We start from the raw sequence: 23,178 nt of genomic DNA, 5'->3' as shown, positions 1-23,178 counted from the left end.
GTTTAAACCACCAATTACTAGTCAAACTAATTTAAAATACATTAATTATAATATTTAAGATTTTTACAGGCCAAAATGGGATTTTGACCTGTAAAAATTATCAGTCTTACTAATTAGTGTGTTGTTGAAAATAACTGTTAATACTTGAAAAAGAACATTTTTGATCTCTTCTAAAAATATTTTTAATTGTATTTTATTGTTGGGATGATGTATAGAGGAGTTACAGTTTCCTTGGTCAGATAGTGGGTACATTACTTCTTGAACATTGACTCTCCTTCTCATGTTTTCCTTGCAGTTTCCCTCCCTCCAACACCTCCCAATCATCTTGTTTTTCCCCTTTGCTTCCCTATTTCAGATAAACAAATAAACATATATACAGTATACCAGGTATTCTAAAAATCTTATTCGGTAGTTAAAAAAAAGTAGTATGGTCCTTTCTTCTCCATAACACTTCCTCTTTTACCTTAACTTCTACTACATAAAGTATACCTTTCTTTTCTTTCCAAGTATTGGTCAAGTATCTTTCCTTAACATCTATTTCTTATATCTATCATAAGATTTATAGTATACCCTTAATATATGCAAGTATATAAAATTCCAAAGAGAATACCAATGAAGAAAACTCACAGGCGCCAAGGATGCAGAGTTCAGTTCACTGAACTGCAGATGTTTTATTCATTTTCCTGCTGAAGACATGCTGCTTTTCAACAAACCTGAAAGTTTCACTTCATAATTTAAATTAATTTTACCATTCCTTTTGAAAACCATTTTACTTTTGAGAGAAAATTTTTCACAAGATGAGAGGCTAAGAGACAGTATATCAGAGAATGATTCAGATAAAATGGATTTAAATACAACAAATATACAAGAGTGAAGGAGCCACTCCTTGATCTAAGCTGCATAATGTGCATGTGAAAATTTCAAAATTTTGTTTTGAAATGTCTTGATTTAAATAAATATAATGTCTTATGATGTTATTGGTTATTGGCAGCAGTTGGTCCAAAACCCATGCAAATAAATGTATAAATAAGGCATACCTGCTGTATTATGTTTTAGAACTCTTGTATAGCTCTATCTCCTGTTTTTATATATTGCCTGAAGTTGATCCTTCCATCTGATTTTTATTCAATACAGTAGCCTTATAAATAAAAACTTAACATTTAGTCATTTTAACCATATATTATAAATTGTGGAAGTTTAATTGTAGGAGTTTATTTCTTTTCATTTTACTAGAGGGGAAAAGCCTTAATTTTTGTTTTGACATTTTATATATATTTTTTATTGTAATAAAAGGGTTACATGATATTTGCCAGATAGAAGGTGCATTAATTCACATACATTGATACCCTTTCACATGTCTTGGTACCCATTACCCTCCTCCCACCCACCACCCATTCCCCATATTGGTTTTACCCCCTTCCCTATGTTTTGACATTTTTAGGGGTAATAACAAATAGTGAAGTTATAAATCTTGCATCTGTACTCCATGAAATAAGTTACTATTTTTTGTTGTTTTTTGTTTGTCATCAATGTTAGGGTTTGCACACAGGGTCTCACACTTGCTTGGCTAGGGCTTTACCACTTGAGCCATGCCTCTGGTTTATCTTTTGTGAGGATACTTTGGAGATGGAATCTTGAGGCACAACAGTAATGCATATGTCTGTTACTTTCTATTAGCGATTCATTCTAAAGTAACAATTTCAACATGTTTATTTGACTATCACTTTCTGTCCTGTTAGATCTTATCAAATAATCCTGATGAGACTTAGGATCTCTATCTACCAGTCTTCAGTTACTATCATTTACTTTCACTCTTATCTCCATTGTGTCTTTTCTTTTCCCAACTACTCCACACGGAAGCATTGGAAATACCATTAGTTTTCATTTCTTTTATTCCTCTGCATATCCCCTGGAAAACCTCCCAAGTTTCATTAAACCCAAATAACTCATTATGCTTTGCCTCCAGCTAGACCTTACTAGTGAAGACATAATGGGGACTGGCATGCATTTATTTCCACAAATGTATTTAATCAAATGATTTATTATGTGTGAGCAGTTCATTTTAAAAAAAAGTAGATGGCTATCATTGTGCTATGTTATTTCTAAACCTTATCTTTTCTTCCATTGGTCTGCATTGCTGTTTTTGTGCCTGTGTGTGCTCTTTTTATCATTCTGTAATACCCCTTGAAGTCCCATACTATACAGAAATACCATGTCTTTTAATCTCTTCATTTATTATATTGCCCAGTTTTTTAATTTTATTTTTTGTCGAGGTAATGTATAGAGGGGTTATGGTTACATTCGCCAAGTAGTAGGTGCATTACTTCTCACATATTGATACCTCTCCTCATGCTTTTGTCCTCATTTCCCTCCCCCTACTCCCTCCCAATCATCTTGTTTTCCCCCCTTCCCTCTGCCAAGGAGATCTAGTGTATCTCCGATTCCTTCCTGTAAAATTTTCAGGGTATCTGCTTTTACATCAAGGTCTTTAGTCCATTTGGAATTAATTCTGGTGCAGGGTGACATAGAAGGATCCGACTTTAATTTTCTGCAGGTACTTAAGCAGTTCTACCATCACCACTTGTTGAAGAGGCTATCTCTCTTCCACTCTATTTTTTTTTCTTTTTGGCTCCTTTATCAAAGATTAGGTGACCATAGGTCTGCGGGTTGATTTCTGAATCTTCAGTTCTATTCCATTGGTCCTCAGGCCTGTACATGTGCCAGGACCAAGCTGTTTTGGTTACTATAGCACTGTAATAGAGTCTACAGTTTGATATGTATATTCTTCTAGTGCTGTTCTTTCCACTAAGGGTTTTTTGTTTTTTGCTGTATAAGGTCTTTTATTACATATGAAATTTTGGATTGCTTTTTCCTTAAAGAATGACATTGGGATATTGATGGATATTACATTGAATTTGTAGATAGCCCTTGGCAAGATTGCTATTTTCATAATGTTAATTCTTCCAATCCAAGAGTATGAGAGATTTTCCCACTTCCTCAGTTCTACTTTAATTTCCTTTTCAGGTTTTTAAAGTTTTCATCACAAAGGTCTTTTACATTCTTAGTTAATTCCTAAGTACTTTATTTTCTTTGAGGATATTGCCCATTTTTTTGTAACATAATAGGTAGCAATGTGAAGTTACTAACTTAGTCATTGTTTACACTTATAACAGCAGATTCTCAAAAGGCTGAGACTGAGAAGTTGATGACTCAAGGCCAGCCCAAAAGAACAGTCCAGACCACTCCTCCAGGACCTGAGTGTGGTAGCACAAGCCTGTCATTCTGATCTTATGGCAGGCTGACAATGGGACAATTACTATTCCAGGCTACCTCAGGGAAAAGAAAAAAAGTTTACACGGTTCCATCTTAAGGAGAAAAGTTGGACGTACTAGTGTGTAGTTGTCATCTTACCTGTGATAGAAAGCGTAAAGTAGTTAGATTGTGGGCCAATCACAGGCTTGAGTCAAGAGCAAGACTGTCTCAAAATAATCAGTACAATAAAAGACTAGAAGCACAGCTTAGCAGTAAAGCCTGCCCAGCAAATGTGAGACCCTGAATTTCAATCCCAGTATTTTTTTTTCAATCCCAGTATTGCCAAAATAAAAATTATTCAGATGCTTACTTTTTGTGAGTTAATTTTTTTATTAAAGAATTTATTAATGTTGATTTTTACATCATATTTTAAATGACAAGTTTAACAAGTGTTCAAGGAGGGAATCTCTATTTACAATCACTGGGACTTAGTATTTAGAACTTAATCAAAATTAGGCTAAGGGTTTGTATGTCACAGAAACATATTTGTGAAATAAAACATGTCTATAGAGTCATAGGTTTTTATGTCTATATAGTTATGTTTGTATTTCCACTACCATGTCCATAGCTTTGGGTATGCAGTTATTGAGTCCTCAATCTTGTACTCTTTGGATTTAATAGCCACATATTAAGGATATAATGTGCCTTTTGATCCTTAAGTCTTGACTTGTCTCACTCAACATGGTTTGCTCTAGATTCATCCACTTCCCTGCGAATGCCATTATTTTATCTTGTTTGTTGGCTATGTAGAATTCCATTGTGTATATGTACCACATTTTCTGTATCCATTCATCTGCAGTAGGGCATCTGGATTGTTTCCATCGCCTGGCTATTGTGAATAGTGCAGAGATAAACATAGCTGAGCAGGTGTCCTTATCATATCTTGGGTCATGATGTTCAAGATAGATGCCCAGAGTGGTATGGTGGGATCGTAGGGAAGGTCTATTTTCAGTTCTTTAAGAAACCTCCACACTGATTTCCAGAGTGGCTGAACTAGTTTACAATCCCACCAGTTTTGTAGTGGAGTTCCTTTTTCTCCACAACCCCACCACGTATACTTACTTTTGAAAGAGTTATGTTAGCCGGCGCTGGTGGCTGATGGTTGTAATGCTGAGATTATGACTCAAAGCTAGCCCAGAGAGGAAAATCTGTGAGACTCTTTTCTCCAATTTACCACCAGAAAACTAGAGATTGCATTGTAACTCAAAATGGTAGAGTGCTAGCCTTGAGCAAAAGAGCTCAGGGATTAAGCTCAAGTCCTACAATCTACAATAACAAATAGTGCTATTAAAAAAGAGTTGCTAGGGCCGGGAGTTTGGCCTAGTGGTTAAAGTGCTTGCCTAGCATGCATGAAGACCCGGGTTCGATTCCTCAGTACCACATACATAGAAAAAAGCTGGAAGTGGTGCTGAGGCTCAAGTGGTAGAGCTCTAGCCTTGAGAAAGTCCAAGGACAGTGCTCAGACCCTGAGCTCAAGCCCAGGACTGGCAAAAAAAAAAAAAAAAAAAAGAAAGAAAGAAAGAAAAAAGAGTTGCTATTTAATGAATGCAACAATTTAAAAATAATATTAAATTTCACCTATCTGCAGTAAATATACCACCTTTTTGTTTGTTAGACAATCTCACTGTTGTCATTGAATGTGATTAGCATTGTTCTAGACTTTGTACACTTTTTAAAATTTTCATTGTCATTTCTACATGTCCAGCTTAAGGATTTATAAGAGGTTTCTAAAATAGCTCTACATATCTGATAAATGATGCTATATTCTGTTAAATAATGGGTTTTATATCTAAATTTCTTGCCTTCCTATGAAGGCAATTATGTAAAAAAGAGGAAAGCAGAATAATGCATGTGTGGGAGCAGATTTATCTGTTATTCCATGGTTAAAATTCTTTTATATCACTGTCTACATTAAAAAGGAAATTTTCTGTTTTGTATGGAAATATTAATGGACTAACACAATAGTTTAAGTATTTTCTTTCACAGAAATTGTCTTTATCAGAAACATATGCATCACCTGTTGTGACATTAAGTAAATAATGATGTTAAAACAAAATAGCAGTGTTTCTACTCTTCTTCTCTATGCCATTCATAGCAGGAATTGATTGAGAGAAATGATTATCAGTTTAATTGTACATTTCATTTGATCAGTTGTTAAATAAGATCCTTTTGTGCTGTCTTTAAAATGAAATTGATCATGCCAATTGACATCTTTTCATTATTATATGTAATTGGAGCACATGTTACACGTATTTTCAGCTTATAATTTCAAGTGTATTTCTTGGCACAATTGCTATTTTGGTTATAAATTTCTGTGTTTATTTGTGCAAGAATACTGTGGCGTTTCCCACATGAAGTAACATAATAATCTATATTTTGCATTTTGTATACATTTGGTTCCTTATTGCTCCATGTCCCTTGTTAGAACATAATAAGTACACTTATCAAGAGAGATTTAGCTCTGTAAGAGTCTCTTTATCTTCAAGATACACAAATATTTCTCTTGTCACTGTGCTATCTTTGGATAACTCAGTTATATCCCATTTTCAAACATGACAGAGTAAAGCAGTTTTTTTATTTGAACTTTAAGAATCTGTGCATCCTAAACCACTAGATACTATTTTGGTATAATCTATCATCTTTGTTAATGTTCTATTGGCTATAAGTCATATTATATCAAGTTGCATAGCGACAATATGTTTCACCAGGCATTCTATTTTTATAATTTTATTTAAAACTGACATGTTACTTGCTGTACCTGAAACCCCAAGTGAGCCAGTTATTAGAGTGTAACAAAGTTTTGACGTCAGAGTAGCTATTTATTGTACTGGAAACCATTAGCAATGCATTACCCTTTGGCACTGCTGTTTTGTTTTGTGTTTTTGCAGAAAAATGGTTAAAATTTTATGACTGATTTTGACCAATTAGGTTTCTATCTCTGTTAGAACTAAGAAAATATAGTACACAAATGTGTGTGTAGCACAAACATGCCTTATATTCCTGAAGATTGTAGTTTACTTAAACACATTTATATGCCTTATAAAAGTTTGTACTCAGCATCTGTTATAATATTATTTTCCTCAAGTTTGATTGCTAGTACATAGAAAGGAATTAAAGGCATTTTGTTGTTGGCTATTATGGATATGAGTGCTTATTAGCTACATGTAATCTTTCCATATTTGGTGATGTACTTGATGTTAGTACTAATTTTAAAAGATCCTCAGCATTTTCTTTGTCTGCCTTCAGCAACAGAGTCTTTGGAATTGATGGAGATAATAATGTTTCATAAACATATAATGTAATTAGTTACAAACAGGTTGTCTTCCTGCTTAACTGTGACTGCAGGCCTCTGCCCCAGAAAAGGTACTGAAATACATGCTCTTCATCCAGACATGGACTTTAAGCCCCTTAACTCCTGGGCCAACCTAATGTTAACATTTGAACCACTGCCAGAGCATTTCGTATCCAATGGGGCAATAATTTGAAATTAAGCAAAAGGGAATCTCTTGGGATTTTTATCTTTTAACCCAGCTACTTTTATTTATTATTTATTTTTGTGGGTCATGGGGTTTGAACCCAGCCTAGGCGTGGTCCCACCCTTGAGCCAAGCCCCACTTCCTGTTTTCTTTCTCCCCCACCCCCTACTTCCCGTTTTCTAGAGGTTAATTGGAGATAAGAGTCTCAGATCCTTTTGTGCCTAAGCTGGCTTTGAAACTTGATCCTCAGATTTCAGCCTCCTGAGTAGCTAGGATTATAGGCATGAGCCACAGTGCCAGCAACCCAGTTGCTTTTAAAACCATCTTTTTTAAAAAAATGTCCAAACCCATGTTTATAAAATAATTTGGTTGTTTCAGCTAAGAATTGCCTCCATTTAAGGAGATACAATTAATTTTCTCAAATTTTAGTGTGATACATTTTAAATTGAGCAATACCATTACTTTTGTTGTTGGTTTTGAGGCAGAGTCAAAAATGGCATGATCTAGGTTGGGTAGAACCTGTTAGGTAGCTATGGTTGAGCTTGTGATCCTCTTGCCTTATCCTCCTAAAGGCTAGAGAATTATAGGTATGTACCACTGTGCCTAGATATATTACTTCTGTCATTTTACTGCATTATCTACTCATTAATTTTCACACATTGATGATTCTTTTCCCTTGAAAATTCAAAACAATTTCTGTAATAATATATTTCAGATATTTTTTCAAATTTATATATAAATGAGGAGATGTCTGATACTAATTTTTATAAATGTTTATTTTATATTTCATTTTATGTATGTATGTTTTATGCTAATGTATATATTATGTATAGGATATTGTTTTAATATATATTTCATATATGTGAATAGATATATATTCAGGGTGGAATGGATCAATGTCTTCTACATTATATATATATTTAATAGGAAAACTTCATATGATAACCTTTTTAAAAAGCCTGTTACACTTGTTTTCCAAAAAAGGCGGGGAGGAGTGAGTATCCCCATCCACAATGTTTTCTCAAAAAAAAGAATAGGACAAGTGCCAACTCCAAAAGTGATAGATTTCTTATATAGCATTGCAGTATTGCACAATCATAAGTAATAGATTTACTGACAGCAGAGAAACCAGGGTTACAATCGGTTTTTCCACCACCACAAAGAATAGATTAATTCTAAATTCTGGGTCAGTGTACTGATGTGTAAAATAGATGTAGCAGCAGCTACTCAAAAGATTACCATATTTGGGAAGGCTAAATAAAATAACATACAGGATGTCAACTCAATTTCTTACCCCAAATGGTAACTCAAATGTGTCTTAAATCATTGTACTTGGTAATTCTTATCTGTACAAGCAATATATTAGAGTGCTTAACAGCATAGCATGCAGGCTTTTGAGCCAGACTGCCTGGGTTAACCTCCTTAATCCACTCCTATGTAATCAGACTTTTTTTTTTTTTTTTTTTTTTTGCCAGTCCTGGGCTTGAGCTCAGGGCTTGAGCACTGTCCTTGGACTTTCTCAAGGGTAGAGCTCTACCACTTGAGCCTCAGCACCACTTCTGGCTTTTTTTGCTATGTATGTGGGGTACCGAGGAATCGAACCCAGGTCTTCATGCATGCTAGGCAAGCACTTTAACCACTAGGCCAAACTCCCGGGCCCCAGACTTTTTTTTTATTTGCCAGTCCTGGAACTTGAACTCAGGGCCTGAACAATGCCCTTGGTCTTTCTCAAGGATAGAACTCAACCACTTAAGCCACAGCACCACTTCCAGCTTTTTTTGTCTATGGGTACCAAGGAATCAAACCTGGGTCTTCGTACATGCTAAGCAAGCACTCTACCACTAGGCCAAACTCCTGTCCCTGTAATCAGATGTTAAGAAAATTTCAGACATCCTCTGCCTTCATTTCCATATTTAAAAAAATGAGGGCTGAGTGCCAGTGGCACATGCCTGTAATCCAAGCTACTTAGGAGGCTGAGATCTGAGGCTCATGGTTCAAAGCCAGCCAAGGCAAGAAAATCCATGGGACACTTGTTTTCACTTAACCAGCAGAAACCAGAAGTGGCCTTAAGGCTCAAGAGGTAAAGCACTAGCCTTGAACTGAAGTACTAAGGGACAACGCCCAGGCCCATAGTTCAAGCCCCACAACCAACAAGAAAAAAAACAAGAAAAAGAGGGAATAGTACCTGTGTATGGTTTAAAATTTTTGTCCTTGACTATAATGAAAACATTAGTACATGATACAATTAGTATCCGCCTTAAAAGTACTGAATATGAACTCCCTGCCATTTTAGAGATGTTTTTAGTTTAACCTTAACATCTTATAATGCTTAAACAAGCCAAACTACAGAAAAGATTTCTCCAAAGTCCTACACATTTCTGAATATTTTGACACTTTGTTATACTGAAAATAGCTTTTCAATGTGTATTGACTGAAAAGCTCATTTAAATGAAAACAACCCAAGTAAAATAATTGACACTAAACTCAAGATGTTTTCATTTTGGTTTTTTTCTTTCTTTTTTTTTTTTTTTTTTTTTTTTTTTTTTTTTTTTTTTTTGCCTGTCCATGGACTTTCTCAAGGTTAGAGCTCTAACCTTTTTTGTATGTATGTGGTACCAAGGAATTAATCCTGGGTCTTTGTGCGCAAGCACTCTACCAATAGGCCAAACTCCCGGCCTTATTTTGTTAATTTTTCTAACATATTAGATCAGATTTTATTGTTACTTTCTGATTGTTGAGATATATACCCCTTTTAAGGGACCCTATTTGTGCTAGTATGAAGTAAAACTTGCTAATTTTAATTTCAGATTGGTATTTGGATATTGTTTGTTGTCATTGTTCTTTTTTAAATTGTATCTTATTGTCAGGGTGACATATAGAAGAGTTGCAGTTACATCTGTCAGGCGATGGGTACATTACTTCTTGAACATTGATACCCTTTCTTCATGTTCTTCTCCCACATTCCCTCTCCCAATCCCTCCCAATCAGGATTCTGTCTATTCTTTTTTTCATGTATTTTATATTGTAATTAATAGAAGGGTTATATTATATTCTCCAGATAGATGGTGCATTTCTTCTCATACACTGATACCCTTTCTCATGTCTTGGTCCCCATTACCCTCCCACCACCCTAGCCCCTCATCTTGTTTTCATCCCTTCCCTATCCGACTTCAAATAACAAAATATGCATATATACAATATATGAGATAACCAGGTGAAATACTGTAATAATAGGAGATAACCAATGGACAGCAAAAGAGATGAGAGATAACATAGTACATTAAGGACAACAATCATTCATTGTATGGCTTTTGTTTCTATATCCTAGAGGTGCTTTCATTCTATATGGCCTTATGAATGTACATTTTGTTCTATTGTAAATCTCTGCTAGGAGAGCCCAAGGTTTCTACTGAGTAGGACAAATGAGGGAAACCATTGAGCCTATGTTGCTTTGAGTCTGGCTTACTTCACTTAATATGATTTTTTCTAAGACTTTGCATTTCCTTAAAAATGGGGCAATGCCATTCTTTCTGACTGCAGCATAGAATTCCATTATGTATAAATACCTCCTCTTGTTGATCCAGTTATCTAACTGGAAGGGCATCTAGGTTGGTTGCATATCTTTGCTATGGTAAATAGTGCTACAATGAACATTGTTGTGTTAATGGATTTAGTATGCCCATGTTTCTGGAAGGTTGGTAAATGCCTAGTAGTGGAATTGCTGGGTCATAGGGGAGCTCTATGTTTAGTCTTTTGAGGAACTGCCATACTGCTTTCCATAGTGGTTGAAGGAGTTTGCACTCCCACCAACAGTGTAGTAGTGATCCCTCCTGGTCACATCCCCTCCAGCATCTGTTGTTATTAGTTTTCTTAATCCTGGCCATTCTAACTGGAGTGAGGTGGAATCTAAGAGTTGTTTTGATTTGCATTTCTTTTATGGTCAGAGATGTCGAGCATTTCTTCATGTGTCTATAGGCCATTTTTGTTTCTTCTTCAGAGCAGACTCTCTTTAAGTCTTTGGCCCATCTTTTAATGGGATGGTTGTTTTTTTGGAGATTAGTTTTAGAGTGATTCAATTTTTTTAGCTGTTCATATATTTTAGATATGAGGCCTTTGTCCGTTGGATGGTTAGTAAAGATCTTTTCTTACTCTATAGGTTTTCTAGTTAATTTGCTAGCTATGTCCTTTTCCATATAAAAGCTCTGCAGTTTAATGCAGTCCCACTTGCCCAGACTTTCTCTGATTTGTTGTGTTTCTTAGTTCTTATTAAGGAAGTTTCAACCTGTGCTAAGGAGACCTAGTGTATCTCCTATTCTTTCTTGTAGAGTTTTCAGTGTACCTGCTTTTACCTTGAGGTCTTTGATTCATTTAGTGTTAATCCTGGTGCAGGGTGACAAAGAAGGATCCAACTTTAATTTTCTGCAGGTGCTTAACCAGTTCTGTCACTACTTGTTAAAGAGTCTGGCTTTCTTCATTCTATTTTTTTGACTCCCTTGTCAAAGATTAGGTGGTCATAAATTTTTGGGTTAATATCTGGGTCCTCAGTGCTATTCCTTTGGTCTTCAGGCCTGTTCTTGTGCCAGTACCAAGCTTTTTTGGTCACTATAGCTCTGTAATAGATTCTAAAATTTGGTATTTAAATTCCTCCTTGAGCTGTTCTTTCTGCTAAGAAGTGTTTTTGCTATACAGGGTCTTTTATTATTCCATATGAAATTTTGGATTGCCTTTTCTATTTCTTTAAAGAATGACATTGGGTTATTGATAGGTATTGCGTTGACTTTGTAGGTAGCCCTTGGCAAGATTACCATTTTCACGATGTTAATTCTTCCAATCCAGGAGCATGGGAGATTTTTCCATTTCCTCAGTTCTGCTTTAATTTCCTTTTTCAGAGTTTTAAAGTTTTCATCAGAAAGGTCCTTTACATTCTTAGTTAAGATAATTCCTACTTTATTTTCTTTGAGGCTACTGCAAAGGAGTTGCTTTCCTGATTGTTGGCTGTTTCTCTCATTGTTTGCATAGAGGAAGGCAGTTGAATTTTGAGGGTTAATTCTATACCCTGCTACCTTGCCAAAGTTTTGAATCAGCTCAAGGAGCTTGAGGGTGGAGTTTGTAGGGTTCTTTAAATACAGAATCATGTCATCTGTAAAGAGGGAAAGTTTTACTTCCTCTTTCCCTATTTGGATCCCCTTTATGCTTGCTTCTTGGCCTTCTTGCTCTATCTAGGAATTCTAATACTATGTTAAATAGGAGTGGAGAGAGTGAGCATCCTTGTCTTGAAGGCTCTTTGCCAAACTCATTCTATGAAGCCCCTATAACCCTCATCTCAAAACCAGACAGATTCATCAAAGAAAGAGAACTATAGACCTATTTCTTTGATGTATATTGATGCAAAACTTCTCAACAAAATACTGGCCAACTGTCTTCAGCAACTCATCAAAAAAAGTATACACTGTGATCAAACAGGATTCATCACAGGGATGCAAAACTGGTTCAACATATGCAAATCAATTGATAAAATTCAACGCATCAACAGGAGCAAGGACAAGAATCACATGATTGTCTCAATAGATGCAGAAAAGGCATTTGACAAAATCCAACACCCCTTTATGCTAAAAGCTCTGGAGAAACTAGGAATCCACAGAACATTCCTTAGTATAATAAAGGCTGTATATAACAAACCCACAGCTAGCATCATACTTAATGGTGAAAAGCTAAAGCCATTTCCTCTAAAAATCAGGAACAAGACAAGGATTTTGTCTATTCCTAAGCACATAATAAGTTTGTCATCGGACAGATGATTTTTCTGCCTCATAATCCCTTCCAGTGGCCTCACCACCCCATTATTAACACAGATGCTAGATATCTATGGTTGCATTTCTCTACCAACTCTCTTTCTCTCAAGGAGATGCTAAAACTAGAGTGATGAGTAGATTTTTTTTTCCTGGCATGCCCTGTCGTAGTTTTAAAAACTATATACGTAGTTCAAGAGTTACTATTTTGAGAAGCTGTTGAGTTAATTTTATCACAGAGGTGCAAACATTTGCCCTTAAATATACCCTCTATCTATAGTATTGCTTTGACATCTTTGTCGAAATTAATTTAATCTGAATCCAGAGCCTTACCAGTATGACCTTGAGCAGTTTTTTTTTTTATTTTCAATCATTTATTCTACACTCATTCTGTTATCTGTTACTATGCTGGATGATCTAATCAGAAATTATTTCATGCTCATATCCACTTGCATATTTTATTAAAATGAGAAAAGATTCACAGTAGCCATGGAAATAAAGCATGGCAACTGAAATGCACAGAAAAACCCCTTTCAGAGAAAGGTCACCGGGAAATAAATAGTATGACTGAAAGAAATTTTCTGAAATGAACCCAGCCTATTAATTTGCATTTACAGAGAAAATGAATTTTTCTTTATCCTACTAAATTAGAAAAAATGAAAATCCACTGAAACACATCATATCTATTTTAGGTTATAATAAACTGTTTTTCAGAGGACAGAAAGGCTACATTTTCATTTTAAAATAAAATCATTAACTGTTTGCTATAACATTCTTTTTTATGTTATATAATAATCATACTGGATTTTGAAGTGAATGAGAACCTTCAAGAGAAGGAAAAAAACTACAGGCTTAATATTTTCTTCTCTGGATGCATTATTTCAGCATTAGTAGAATAAAGCATTGTTTTAAACTACAGGAAAAACACAGCTGACTTCCTGAAGTGTCAGTTTGACTTGTTAATATTATAAATTAAACATTATATTGTTTGTAAAAAGTGTATAGATGTCAAGTGAGATTAATGTTTTATTTATTTGTTTTAAATCCTAAACCTCAAATGTCATGGGCTATAAATGTGAGAACTATAATTGCAGAGCTATGATACTGCTTTGCATTATTCTTGGATACTGGTTTATATGTAGTAATTTTTTGTGTGAGTAAAATTAGATTTAAAGTGCCATTTTAATATCTATCGTATTAGCAGTTAATAGAATAGGAATTGGTTATCATTGCTGAATAGTAGTTTGAGTGCAGTTGATGCATGAAGACAGGCTCTTCCAGCATGTCATGTCTTTCGTGCTGAGACCTTTTTCCTCACTACCAGCAAGTAGAGTTCTTCCACAAGCCAGTAGCTAATACTGCCATTCTTGGCATTGTTAGATAACCACTGTTCTTTTCATAAAGTAGAGCTTAATTTTTCTCATTGTTTTCATGTTTATTGATCATACCTTGTTCCTAAAAGCTGTCAATAGCCTCAAGACCATTCCAAATGGTCTTGATAGAAATATCGAAAACATAGGTTTTTTTTTAAGCAGCTTTGAATGAGAACCCCCTCCTCATTGAACCCTCAAAATATAACTTGCTGAGTTGATGTTGATTATGTAAAACATAATTTGTAAATATTGTTCATATGATTTTGACATTCACTTTTAGTCAAAGACCAGTGGACTAAATCACGTAACCTCTTCTAAATTGGATTCAGACTGTTTTCTGAATACCATTATTCAACAATGTCATCAAGCATTCATGACTACTACTGTTTAAGTTGTGATACACAGGAATTTCCTGAATAATTAATACAATTGATGGAATCCGTGGAATTTATTCAAACAGGTCAATCACAGGCCCAACCCAGAGATCCCGGTCTCTTGATCCTACAAAGCCTTCTTCCAAAAGACTGTGGTTACCATTCTCTCCTCCCATACTACAAGCATAGATGGCATTTTGTTTCCTCTTCTCTTGAATGTGAGTTTATGTGGTTAATAAACTCCATTGAATCTTATCTGTTCCATGTTTGGAATTGGGGCTTTTTGCCAACTTTGTATAATTAAAATGAGAATCTGGGGCAAAAAGGAGATGATTAAAACTGTTTCTCCTCCCTTTATCTGGCACTACAAACTGGAGTGGGAAAGGACTAATACATCAGTTACTGGCATAAGTGATAACTGAGTTACATTATAATTCCAAACATACTGGGCAATTTGTTCACCTCTTTATTTCTAGCTCCCATCAGATGATTCAGTGAACTATTCACTTAAAAAGCCACATTTTATTAATCTTCAAATATCCTTCATATGGCCTCCAAACAATTAATAACAAATATAAAATGGGTATTCGATAAGTATTTGTTCAGTGAATCTGAAAGTTACTTTGTCCATTAGGCTGTGAGGAAAGAATTACCAATGAGCTTTGATGTGCCCCATAAACAGAATATTTACATGAATAAATATCAGAAATGGGAATTGTCTAACACTGTTGAAATATTCCATTCACTTTCAAATGGCAGAATGAGAGTCTTGAGAGTATTGCCTGATTTTCTTTTCTTCTACCTCTTCTGCAATGAATTTCAATTGCCTTAAGGCTTCTAAAGAATCTTGAAGGCAACACCTCACTTTGTTTGGGGTGAGTCAAAGAAGTGACATGGTGATCCTTTCTTCACATGTGTAACTATGTAGTTCCCCTATCTGAATCTTAGGAAGAAAACGCAGAGAAAGATGTTGCAATCAACATGTTTGACATGTCTTTTCCTGTGATTTCTGGTTAGCATGAATTTATTTTTAACTGTTCTATTAAAAGGCACATATTAATAGGACAATGCACTGTTTTAATACATGGAACATTATGTAATATGGAAGTCAGGATAAGTATCTCTCTTCAAACATTTATTAATTCTTTATCATGAAACATCTTATTCTGTATGGCCTTTTGGAATGTACTATACATTGTTGTTACAGTCACCCTAATATGCAAATGTTTCTGTGATTTAGATAAATCATTAAGCATTCTTCCTACTGGTTGCCCTCATTTTACTCCCTACTTCTCTTGAGATCAGTTGTTTATAATTCCACAAGAATGAGATCATTCTGTAGTTATCTTCTTTTGTGCCTGGCTTGTATTACTTCGTGTAATGGTCTTCATAGCCTTTTCTGCTGTCACAAATCACAGATTTTCATACTTTATAGCTGAGTAGTAGTCCATTGTATGGTCCACTTTTTCTTTATACATCTTCTGTTATGTTTAAATTGTCTTAACTAGCAAAGGCATTCTTTTTCTTATCTGTAGATTTTTTATGAAAAACTGATCTGAAGAAAGAAATTTTATGTTTTGCAATTCGGTATACACATTGTCAAAATTAGTAAATTGTGTTTATTGCTAAAAGGACAATTGCATTAAATCAACTCTAATGTTTCAAACAAAAGATGTGTAGTTTTGTAGCCCTGTCTTTATACAATGCTCAGCATATAGTTGTTACTCAGTAAATTTATATTGAGTAATTTATTGTACAATCTAAACTAATGGCAATAATCATCTAATAATTAGATGTACTCCCTTCAATTGATTATTGATTTAAATACTTTACTATAACAAAAGTGTTGTCTTTAACCCTTGTCTTTATTCACAGTAAACAGATCCGAGCTATGTTAGGCCAGTTCAGCCAGGCTGAAGGCTTACTGATGAAAGCTGGAGTGCAGCCAGAAACTTTTGATGGAGTTCTTTTGGATCTTGGATGTTCCTCCATGCAACTTGATACTCCTGAAAGAGGTTTTTCTTTTCGCAAAGATGGTCCTTTGGACATGAGGATGGATGATGGCAGGTGAGTATTGATAAAGCATTTCTCCTTATGCAGAAAAAAAAATCAATTCCCCCCCAATGCTGTGAATTTAATTTCCTATTAAGACTAAAGAATTGCCATCATACCTAACACTACCAATACAGAATAAATCAATTATGTTTGCTATTCATTATAAATTTTCAATTTTTTTCCTTGGCATTGTCATTTTAAAAGAAATTAACTGCTATTTTTACACAAAATAATATGGTGAAAATTTGCAGTAGATTATCTTTTTCACTGATAATAGTTTATATACTAACAATATGAATATGTCATACTGAAACAATGGTTTCACCTTTATGCATGAACAACTCTGTCTCTTATGAGTAGGAAAAGGAACTCTATTTTAATACACATTACTTTATGATATTGCAAAAAGACAGTATCTAGAAGTCACTAGTTGTTTGTTTTGCCCCATCTCCCCCTTTTCTATGTGTTAGTAATAAGATTTGAGCTCTGGTCTGTCCCTGAGAAATTTTTCTCAATCTACCCCTCAGCCACAGCTCCACTTCCTGATTTTTGGAGGTTAATTGGAGAGAAGTGTTTCATGGGGCTGGTTGGCTTTGACCTGTGTTCCTTACATCTCACTCTCGTGAATAGATAGGATTCACTCTTGTGAATAGGTACAACTGACTAGTACCTAGCTCTCATGTCTTTTATTACTGGCACTTTGAACTTTCTCCAGAAAAATTGCAACTTATGATAGTAGGTCAAGCACAGAAATATGTGTGATATGCCCTTCATACCTGGTCCTTATTCCCTCAACACTGCAGAAATAATAGCAATTATTTAAGTATGTACATAGAGAGATAATACTACCAAGAGGTTCCCAGCCTGGGAGAATATAGGAAAAATTACTTTTTACCTGAATTAATTTTTAAAACTTGCATTTTTCTACTACCAATTTTGGGCCTGAACCTATATCTACAAAGAATAACTGTTTCTTGTGACTCATATTGTGACCTACTACAACCTACTTTGTCTTGCTTAACTATTCACATGTAGTCCTTTATCCATGTTCTGACATTATTTCTTGTGAGTTGTATTTTAATAGAATACTTACGTTTTTGAGACTCACTTGTTCTGCTTTATGCATTGTTAGCATTCATAGAATGAAGAATGTCATCCTAAAAAATAATAATAAATTCTTTAAAAACCAATGACTATCAGTAAAGGTCAAATGTTCTCTTGTTTAGAGATCGTGGTAGTTCAGAAACAATAAAAATGTCAAACGATTTCTTCTATGTTCCTTGCTAAAGAACATGTCTTCAGAAACAGAATGAATAAAGTTTCCGATAAATAGTAGTAACGTCCCTTTTTTTTAATATAAAGAGTAGCACATTTTTATCTGTTTCAGAATCCCTGATGTGCTCTTCCAGACCTTGAAAATAAATTGCTCCTGAGAATTAAACTCTTAAGTAAATACCTAATAGATGGAGTAAGAATTGAAGAATTTGTCTAAAGAAACCTGAATGAATTCCAAGTAGATAGTTTAGACTGTAAACCTATCTATGGCATTCAGAAATGGAGAATTAATTCACTTGTATTCTTAGAAACAAGAAATTCAGAGATGCAAATATGGGCACTGCTAGTTCAAGTGAGGTAACAGAGAGCAGGAGAGCAGGACCAAAATATGATGTCTAATCCTGGAAACTGATGTATCCCATAATGAAGATGCACACAAGACCATCTAACACTGGAATCTTAAAAAAAGGAATTTATTCTATGCTGAATTCAATTTCAACCAGTGCCTTTTAAACTATAAGCCCTCTCATGTAGCAGAAAGAAATTCAAAGCCTTAAGGACTTGAAAGTTTTGTTTTGCTGGCAGTTCACTGAGATAAAATGAATTGGCAAATATCTTAATATGTTTTGCAAGCATGTAGCAATTATCAGTCAATAAAATCTACAGGAATGACAATACAAGATTTTTTAACTCGTCAAGTAAGGAGAGCATTCAGCATCTTAGCTTCTTTGCCACATGAAAGCCATTCCAAAACAGCCTGGTAGCTGGCCAACACTCAGAGTAGTGTCTGTGCTGCCTTGAAGCACTCTCAAAAGGTCTATACTGTTATTCAGTGTTAATATAAGAAAATTTGTTCTTGTTGTTACTGCACTCTATCTTTTCAAAACATTTTTAATTTGTTCTTCAAAAACTTCTAAGCACACACATATTGTCTTAAAATTGTCTTACATGTCTTACATGAGTTAGACTATATGATTCTCATGGAGCCTACTATCATCAACAAGCTCTGTTCCAATACTCAGTGTTTTTTTGTTTTTTGTTTTTTGTTTTTTTTTGGCCCCCTTCTCTTTTCTGGCCCTGCTCGCTCCGGCCCCGCTCGCTCCGGCCCCTTCTTGCTCTGGCCCCGCTCGCTCTGGCCTCGCTGGCTCTGGCTCGGCTCGATCCCGCACGCTTCGGCTCTGCTCGCTCCGGCCCCGCTTGATCCGGCCACCACTCCGTTGGGCTCCGCTTGCTTGCTTTCGCTCTCTGTCGCTTGTTGCAGTCTCGTCTCTGGCACTTCTGGCTTGGTTGTGTCTCGTCTCTGCCACTTCCGGCTTGGTTGTGTATGTGGGATACCGAGGAATAGAACCCGGGTCCTTGTGCATGCTAGGCAAGCACTTTAACCGCTAGGCCAAACTCCCGGGCCCTACTCAGTGTTTTTTATTTTTGCTTTTTATTATTTTTTTTTTGCCAGCCTGAGGCCTTGAACTCAGGGATTGAGCACTGTCCTTGGGTTTTCTCAAGGCTAGAGCTCTACCACTTGAGCCACAGCATTATTTCTGGCTTTTTTTCTATGTATGGGGTACTGAGGAATAGAACCTGGTGGCATTCTACCACTTGAGCCACATTACCATTTTGGGCTTTTGGGAGATTGATTGGAGATAAGAATCTCATGCAGTTTCCTGCCCAGCCTTCCTTTGAATCTCAAGCCCCATATCTCAGTCTCCTGATTAGTTAAGATTATAAGTGTGAGCCACTAATACCCTCAATTAAATATGCCACACAATTAGTTATCTTCTTTTATTTTAGGCTTGTTCATACATCAGCAATAGGCTTGAATCTCTCTCCTAGGCAGAAAAACTAATAAAAATAAAAAATATTCAAGTAGTAATTTAAATTTAAAAACTTAAATCCATTAAAATAATTTTCACTGGAATAGTTTGCCCATTATTTTAAGTTTGTGAGATATCTGCAAAAGCCATAAATTCTGTGATTGAAAGTTTTCTTAGCAAAATATTTTAACTTCCTGCTGCTATGACTCTACAGTTTCAACTCTTTTTTTTTGTTTGTTTAAATTGTCAGGATAATGTATAGCGGGGTTACACTTACATTCCTCAGGTAATGGGTGCATTGCAAAGTTTCAACTCTTAAAATCAAAACTGACTTCTGTGACCTAATTGACTCTTTGTATGTGTAGGTATCCTGACATGCCTACTGCTGCTGATGTTGTGAATGCTTTAGATCAGCAGGCCCTTGCATCCATCCTAAGAACATATGGGGAGGAGAAGCATGCCAGAAAGATCGCTTCAGCAATCATTCAAGCACGAAGCATATACCCTATCACCAGAACCCAGCAGCTTGCCAGCATTGTTGCAGGTACCTCATTAATTCTGGCATTGTTTGGGAGGAAGGAAAGGACAGAGAAAGAGAAAGAGCAAGTAGGGGAGAGGGCATGAGGAGAGAGAGAAAGAGAATGGTGTTTCTTGTATTTCTTCACTACCAGAGGGATTCATTTGTACCTGAAATCAAACAAGATAGTGTTTCCTATATTTTTCTGTCAATTTATGTGAGTTTTCAGGATTTGTCCCTCCAATATTTCTTCCCCACATGCAACCTTAAAAAATTGTGTGTGGAAGCTTGTTGATTAGTATAATAGAAACATTTTTTTCTTTTTTATTGAAATTAATAGAAGGGGTACACTCACCAGATAGAAGGTACATTACTTCACAAACATTGATACCCTTTTTCATGACATGGTCCCCATTTCTTTCCCCCCAGTAGAAATATTTTTATGTGATGTATTTAGTCATTTGTACCTAACAGAGTGAAACATGGAAATGATAAGAACCAAAAAATTTCTTGATCCATCACAGTGGTTGGTGTGCACCTTGTATAATATTTGACATTGCTTCTTTTTGTTTCACATTTCTGCATTTTAATATTTTGGGAAAAAGGAGAATTGCATTGCCCAAATGCTAAAATAGAATCCAATGACTCATACATCTATTCTAAACAAGCACCTAACAAAGGGTATGTGATGTATAGGTTATTCCACTTTGTGAATGCTAACAAAATCAGCCTAAGGGGCTTATTGAAACATTTCATCTTTTTTGCTGTTCACCATCATAGAACTCTTGAACCTGACTATAGCTAGGAAGTGCTTTATCATAGCCTTTTTGTTTGAAGTCAAAGTTGTTTCACAGCTGTATTTCATGATGAAAGTTTTCCAAGGTAAAAATAAAAGGCCTACAATATTCTAGTGGTAAAGTATCTTAGTATAGCAATTGAAATCTCATATCATTTTTATTTACCAAAAATGTATTTATATATCTTTACTGTGGTTCCTATTAAGTTATTTAGTTGGCTAAAGAAGTAAAAATAAGGAACATTTATGTAGCATTTCAAAAGTGCCTGATACTGTTTATACCAATCAGAATAAATATCATTAAGGTATCATCAAGTAATTTTTGTTGCATCATTAAATAATATTCACCTTAAGAATAAAATATAAGAACATGACTAAGTGTCTAATATTCTGAGCTATATTTTTCAAGGCCCTTTAAAGTCTCTGCTGAGACTTCTTTAGGCAACTTGGATCAGAATGCTTGTTGGCTATGTGATTGTAAAATATTTCATGGTATTGTCCCCCAAAATGAGTTTAAGCTAGAATTCTGATGTTAAAGTCATTGCTATCTTTTGAACTCTCTTTTCTTCTCCATGTACAATAACTACTTCACCTTATCCTTTTGTCATTCTTTAAGTTACTATGTTTGTTGGCTTCTGTTTCACATTGGGGGAGAAAAAAAAGCAGTAAGACATTAAGAAACTATACACTTTTCCAGTACTAAAAATGAGGGCTGGGATAGACTAAGCACTTTGGTTTTTTGTTGTTGTTGTTTTGTTTTAATTGTTGGGGTGATGTAGAGGGGTTAAAGTCACATTCGTCAGGTAGTGGTACATTACTTCTTGAACATTGTTACCCCTTCCCATGTTTTTCTCCTACCTTTTCTCCCCCCACCCCCTCCCACTCATCTTGTTTTTCCTTTACCTTTCCATTTTCATATACACAAATAAACATATGTACAATATACCAAGTACCAAAGTCAGATACAAAAACAACACAAGATAAACCTTAAGGGGAAAAGAAAGAAAAGAAATAGCTTCACATAGTACATTAAGAACAATCACAAAGATAAACCTCTTATTTTTATATGCTGGAGTTCATTTCACTTAGCCCCATCCTATATGGCCATATGTACATAGGTTTTGAGCTATTATGATCCTGTTAGAACCCTAAATGTATAGTAATTGTTACAAATGAGGGAAACCATGGAACTTATGCTCCTTTGAGTCTGGCTTGCTTCACTTAATATGATGTTTTCCAAGTCTTTCCATTTCCTTATAAATGGGGCAGTGTCATTCTTTCTGATGGCAGCATAGAATTCCATTGTGTATAAATACCACATCTTCTCGATCCAATCATCTACGGACAGGTATCTCAGTTGGTTCCATATATTAGCTATAGTGAATAATGCTGCGATGAACATAGTTGTGCTGGTAGTTTCATTATGGTTTTGTTTCTGGATATTTGGGGAGATGCCCAGAATTGGGATTGTTGGGTCATAGGGGACCTCTATTTTGGGGAATCGCCATACTGCTTTCTAGAGTGATTGGACAAGTTTGTATTCCCACCAACAGTGCAGTAGTGATCCCTTCTGGCCACATCCCTGCCAGCATCTGTTGTTACTAGATTTCTTGATAATGGCCATTCTAACAAGTGAGATGAAATCTCAAAGTTGTTTTAGTTTGCATTTCTTCTTGAACACTTTGTTCAAGAATATAACCTAACTAGTAAGATACCAGGACTAATTCCAAATCTAGGAAAGTATAAATTTAAGTGTGCTTTCAAGAAACTAAAATAGGAATTCTGCACTTTAGGAGTTATGTTAATATTTCTGTTTCTTGATCTTAATCTCCAACATTGAGAAAATAGTAGAAATCCATGATGATATCCTATAGGAACAATTAAGGTAATTTTGGGTTGATGTTGATGAGAAAAACACATTAGGCCTATGGAAAAATGACAGAGTAAATTTGAGAGTATTTATGTATGGGTAAGTAAAACCCCAGTTCAATAAATAAAGTAATATAATAATTTTGTGATACTTTAAATTTAAAAAATGTAATAGGGCCAGGTAATCCCAGCTTTCCAGAAGGTTTAAGCTGGAGGATCATACTCTTTAAGACTGGCCTGTAGTATTAAACCAATAAGTTATACAAAATATATCCTTGAGGTATGGCTCAAGGGTTAGAGCACTTGGTTAGAAAGTACAAGGCCCTGAGTTCAAACCTTAGTACTACCATAAATAAAAAGAAAAGTAAACAAAGTAAATTTTGTAATCTTTTGATCACTTATCAAAATCAATTACCTTTATTAGGAATAAAATAAATTATTAAACATATTTTGGGAGAGATGGATATTTGACAAGCCATAATATTTAGGTACTGTACTCAAGCTCTTTTTTGTGCTAATAAATTCATATTA

At 35.2% G+C, this 23,178-nt stretch overlaps 1 protein-coding gene and 1 long non-coding RNA gene across 5 annotated transcripts in view; one reads left to right on the top strand and one right to left on the bottom strand.

Annotated features, from left to right (window-relative positions):
• Mettl15 (methyltransferase 15, mitochondrial 12S rRNA N4-cytidine) overlaps positions 1–23,178 on the top strand; it is a 116,156-nt gene that overhangs the window by 75,774 nt on the left and 17,204 nt on the right. For 3 of the 4 annotated variants that reach the window (XM_090347964.1, XM_090347963.1, XM_090347965.1), the window contains 2 exons: positions 16,200–16,391; positions 19,831–20,009. In XM_090347964.1, coding sequence (XP_090204090.1) covers positions 16,200–16,391; positions 19,831–20,009 — 371 coding nt within the window. The remainder of the gene's footprint in view (positions 1–16,199; positions 16,392–19,830; positions 20,010–23,178) is intronic. The other variant, XM_090347966.1, reaches the window with a different exon arrangement.
• Positions 16,280–22,192, bottom strand: LOC150053037 (uncharacterized). Its single transcript, XR_016538063.1, has 3 exons — positions 21,995–22,192; positions 17,473–17,536; positions 16,280–16,363 (listed from the first exon to the last, which is right to left on the bottom strand). It is a non-coding gene; the product is annotated as an uncharacterized LOC150053037 (long non-coding RNA).

The sequence above is a fragment of the Megascapheus bottae genome, chromosome 16 (assembly GCF_031878675.1).
Source record: "Megascapheus bottae isolate mThoBot1 chromosome 16, mThoBot2.hap1, whole genome shotgun sequence".
NCBI classification, from domain to species: Eukaryota; Metazoa; Chordata; class Mammalia; order Rodentia; family Geomyidae; genus Megascapheus; species Megascapheus bottae.
This window is presented reverse-complemented; position numbering and strand designations above follow the sequence as displayed.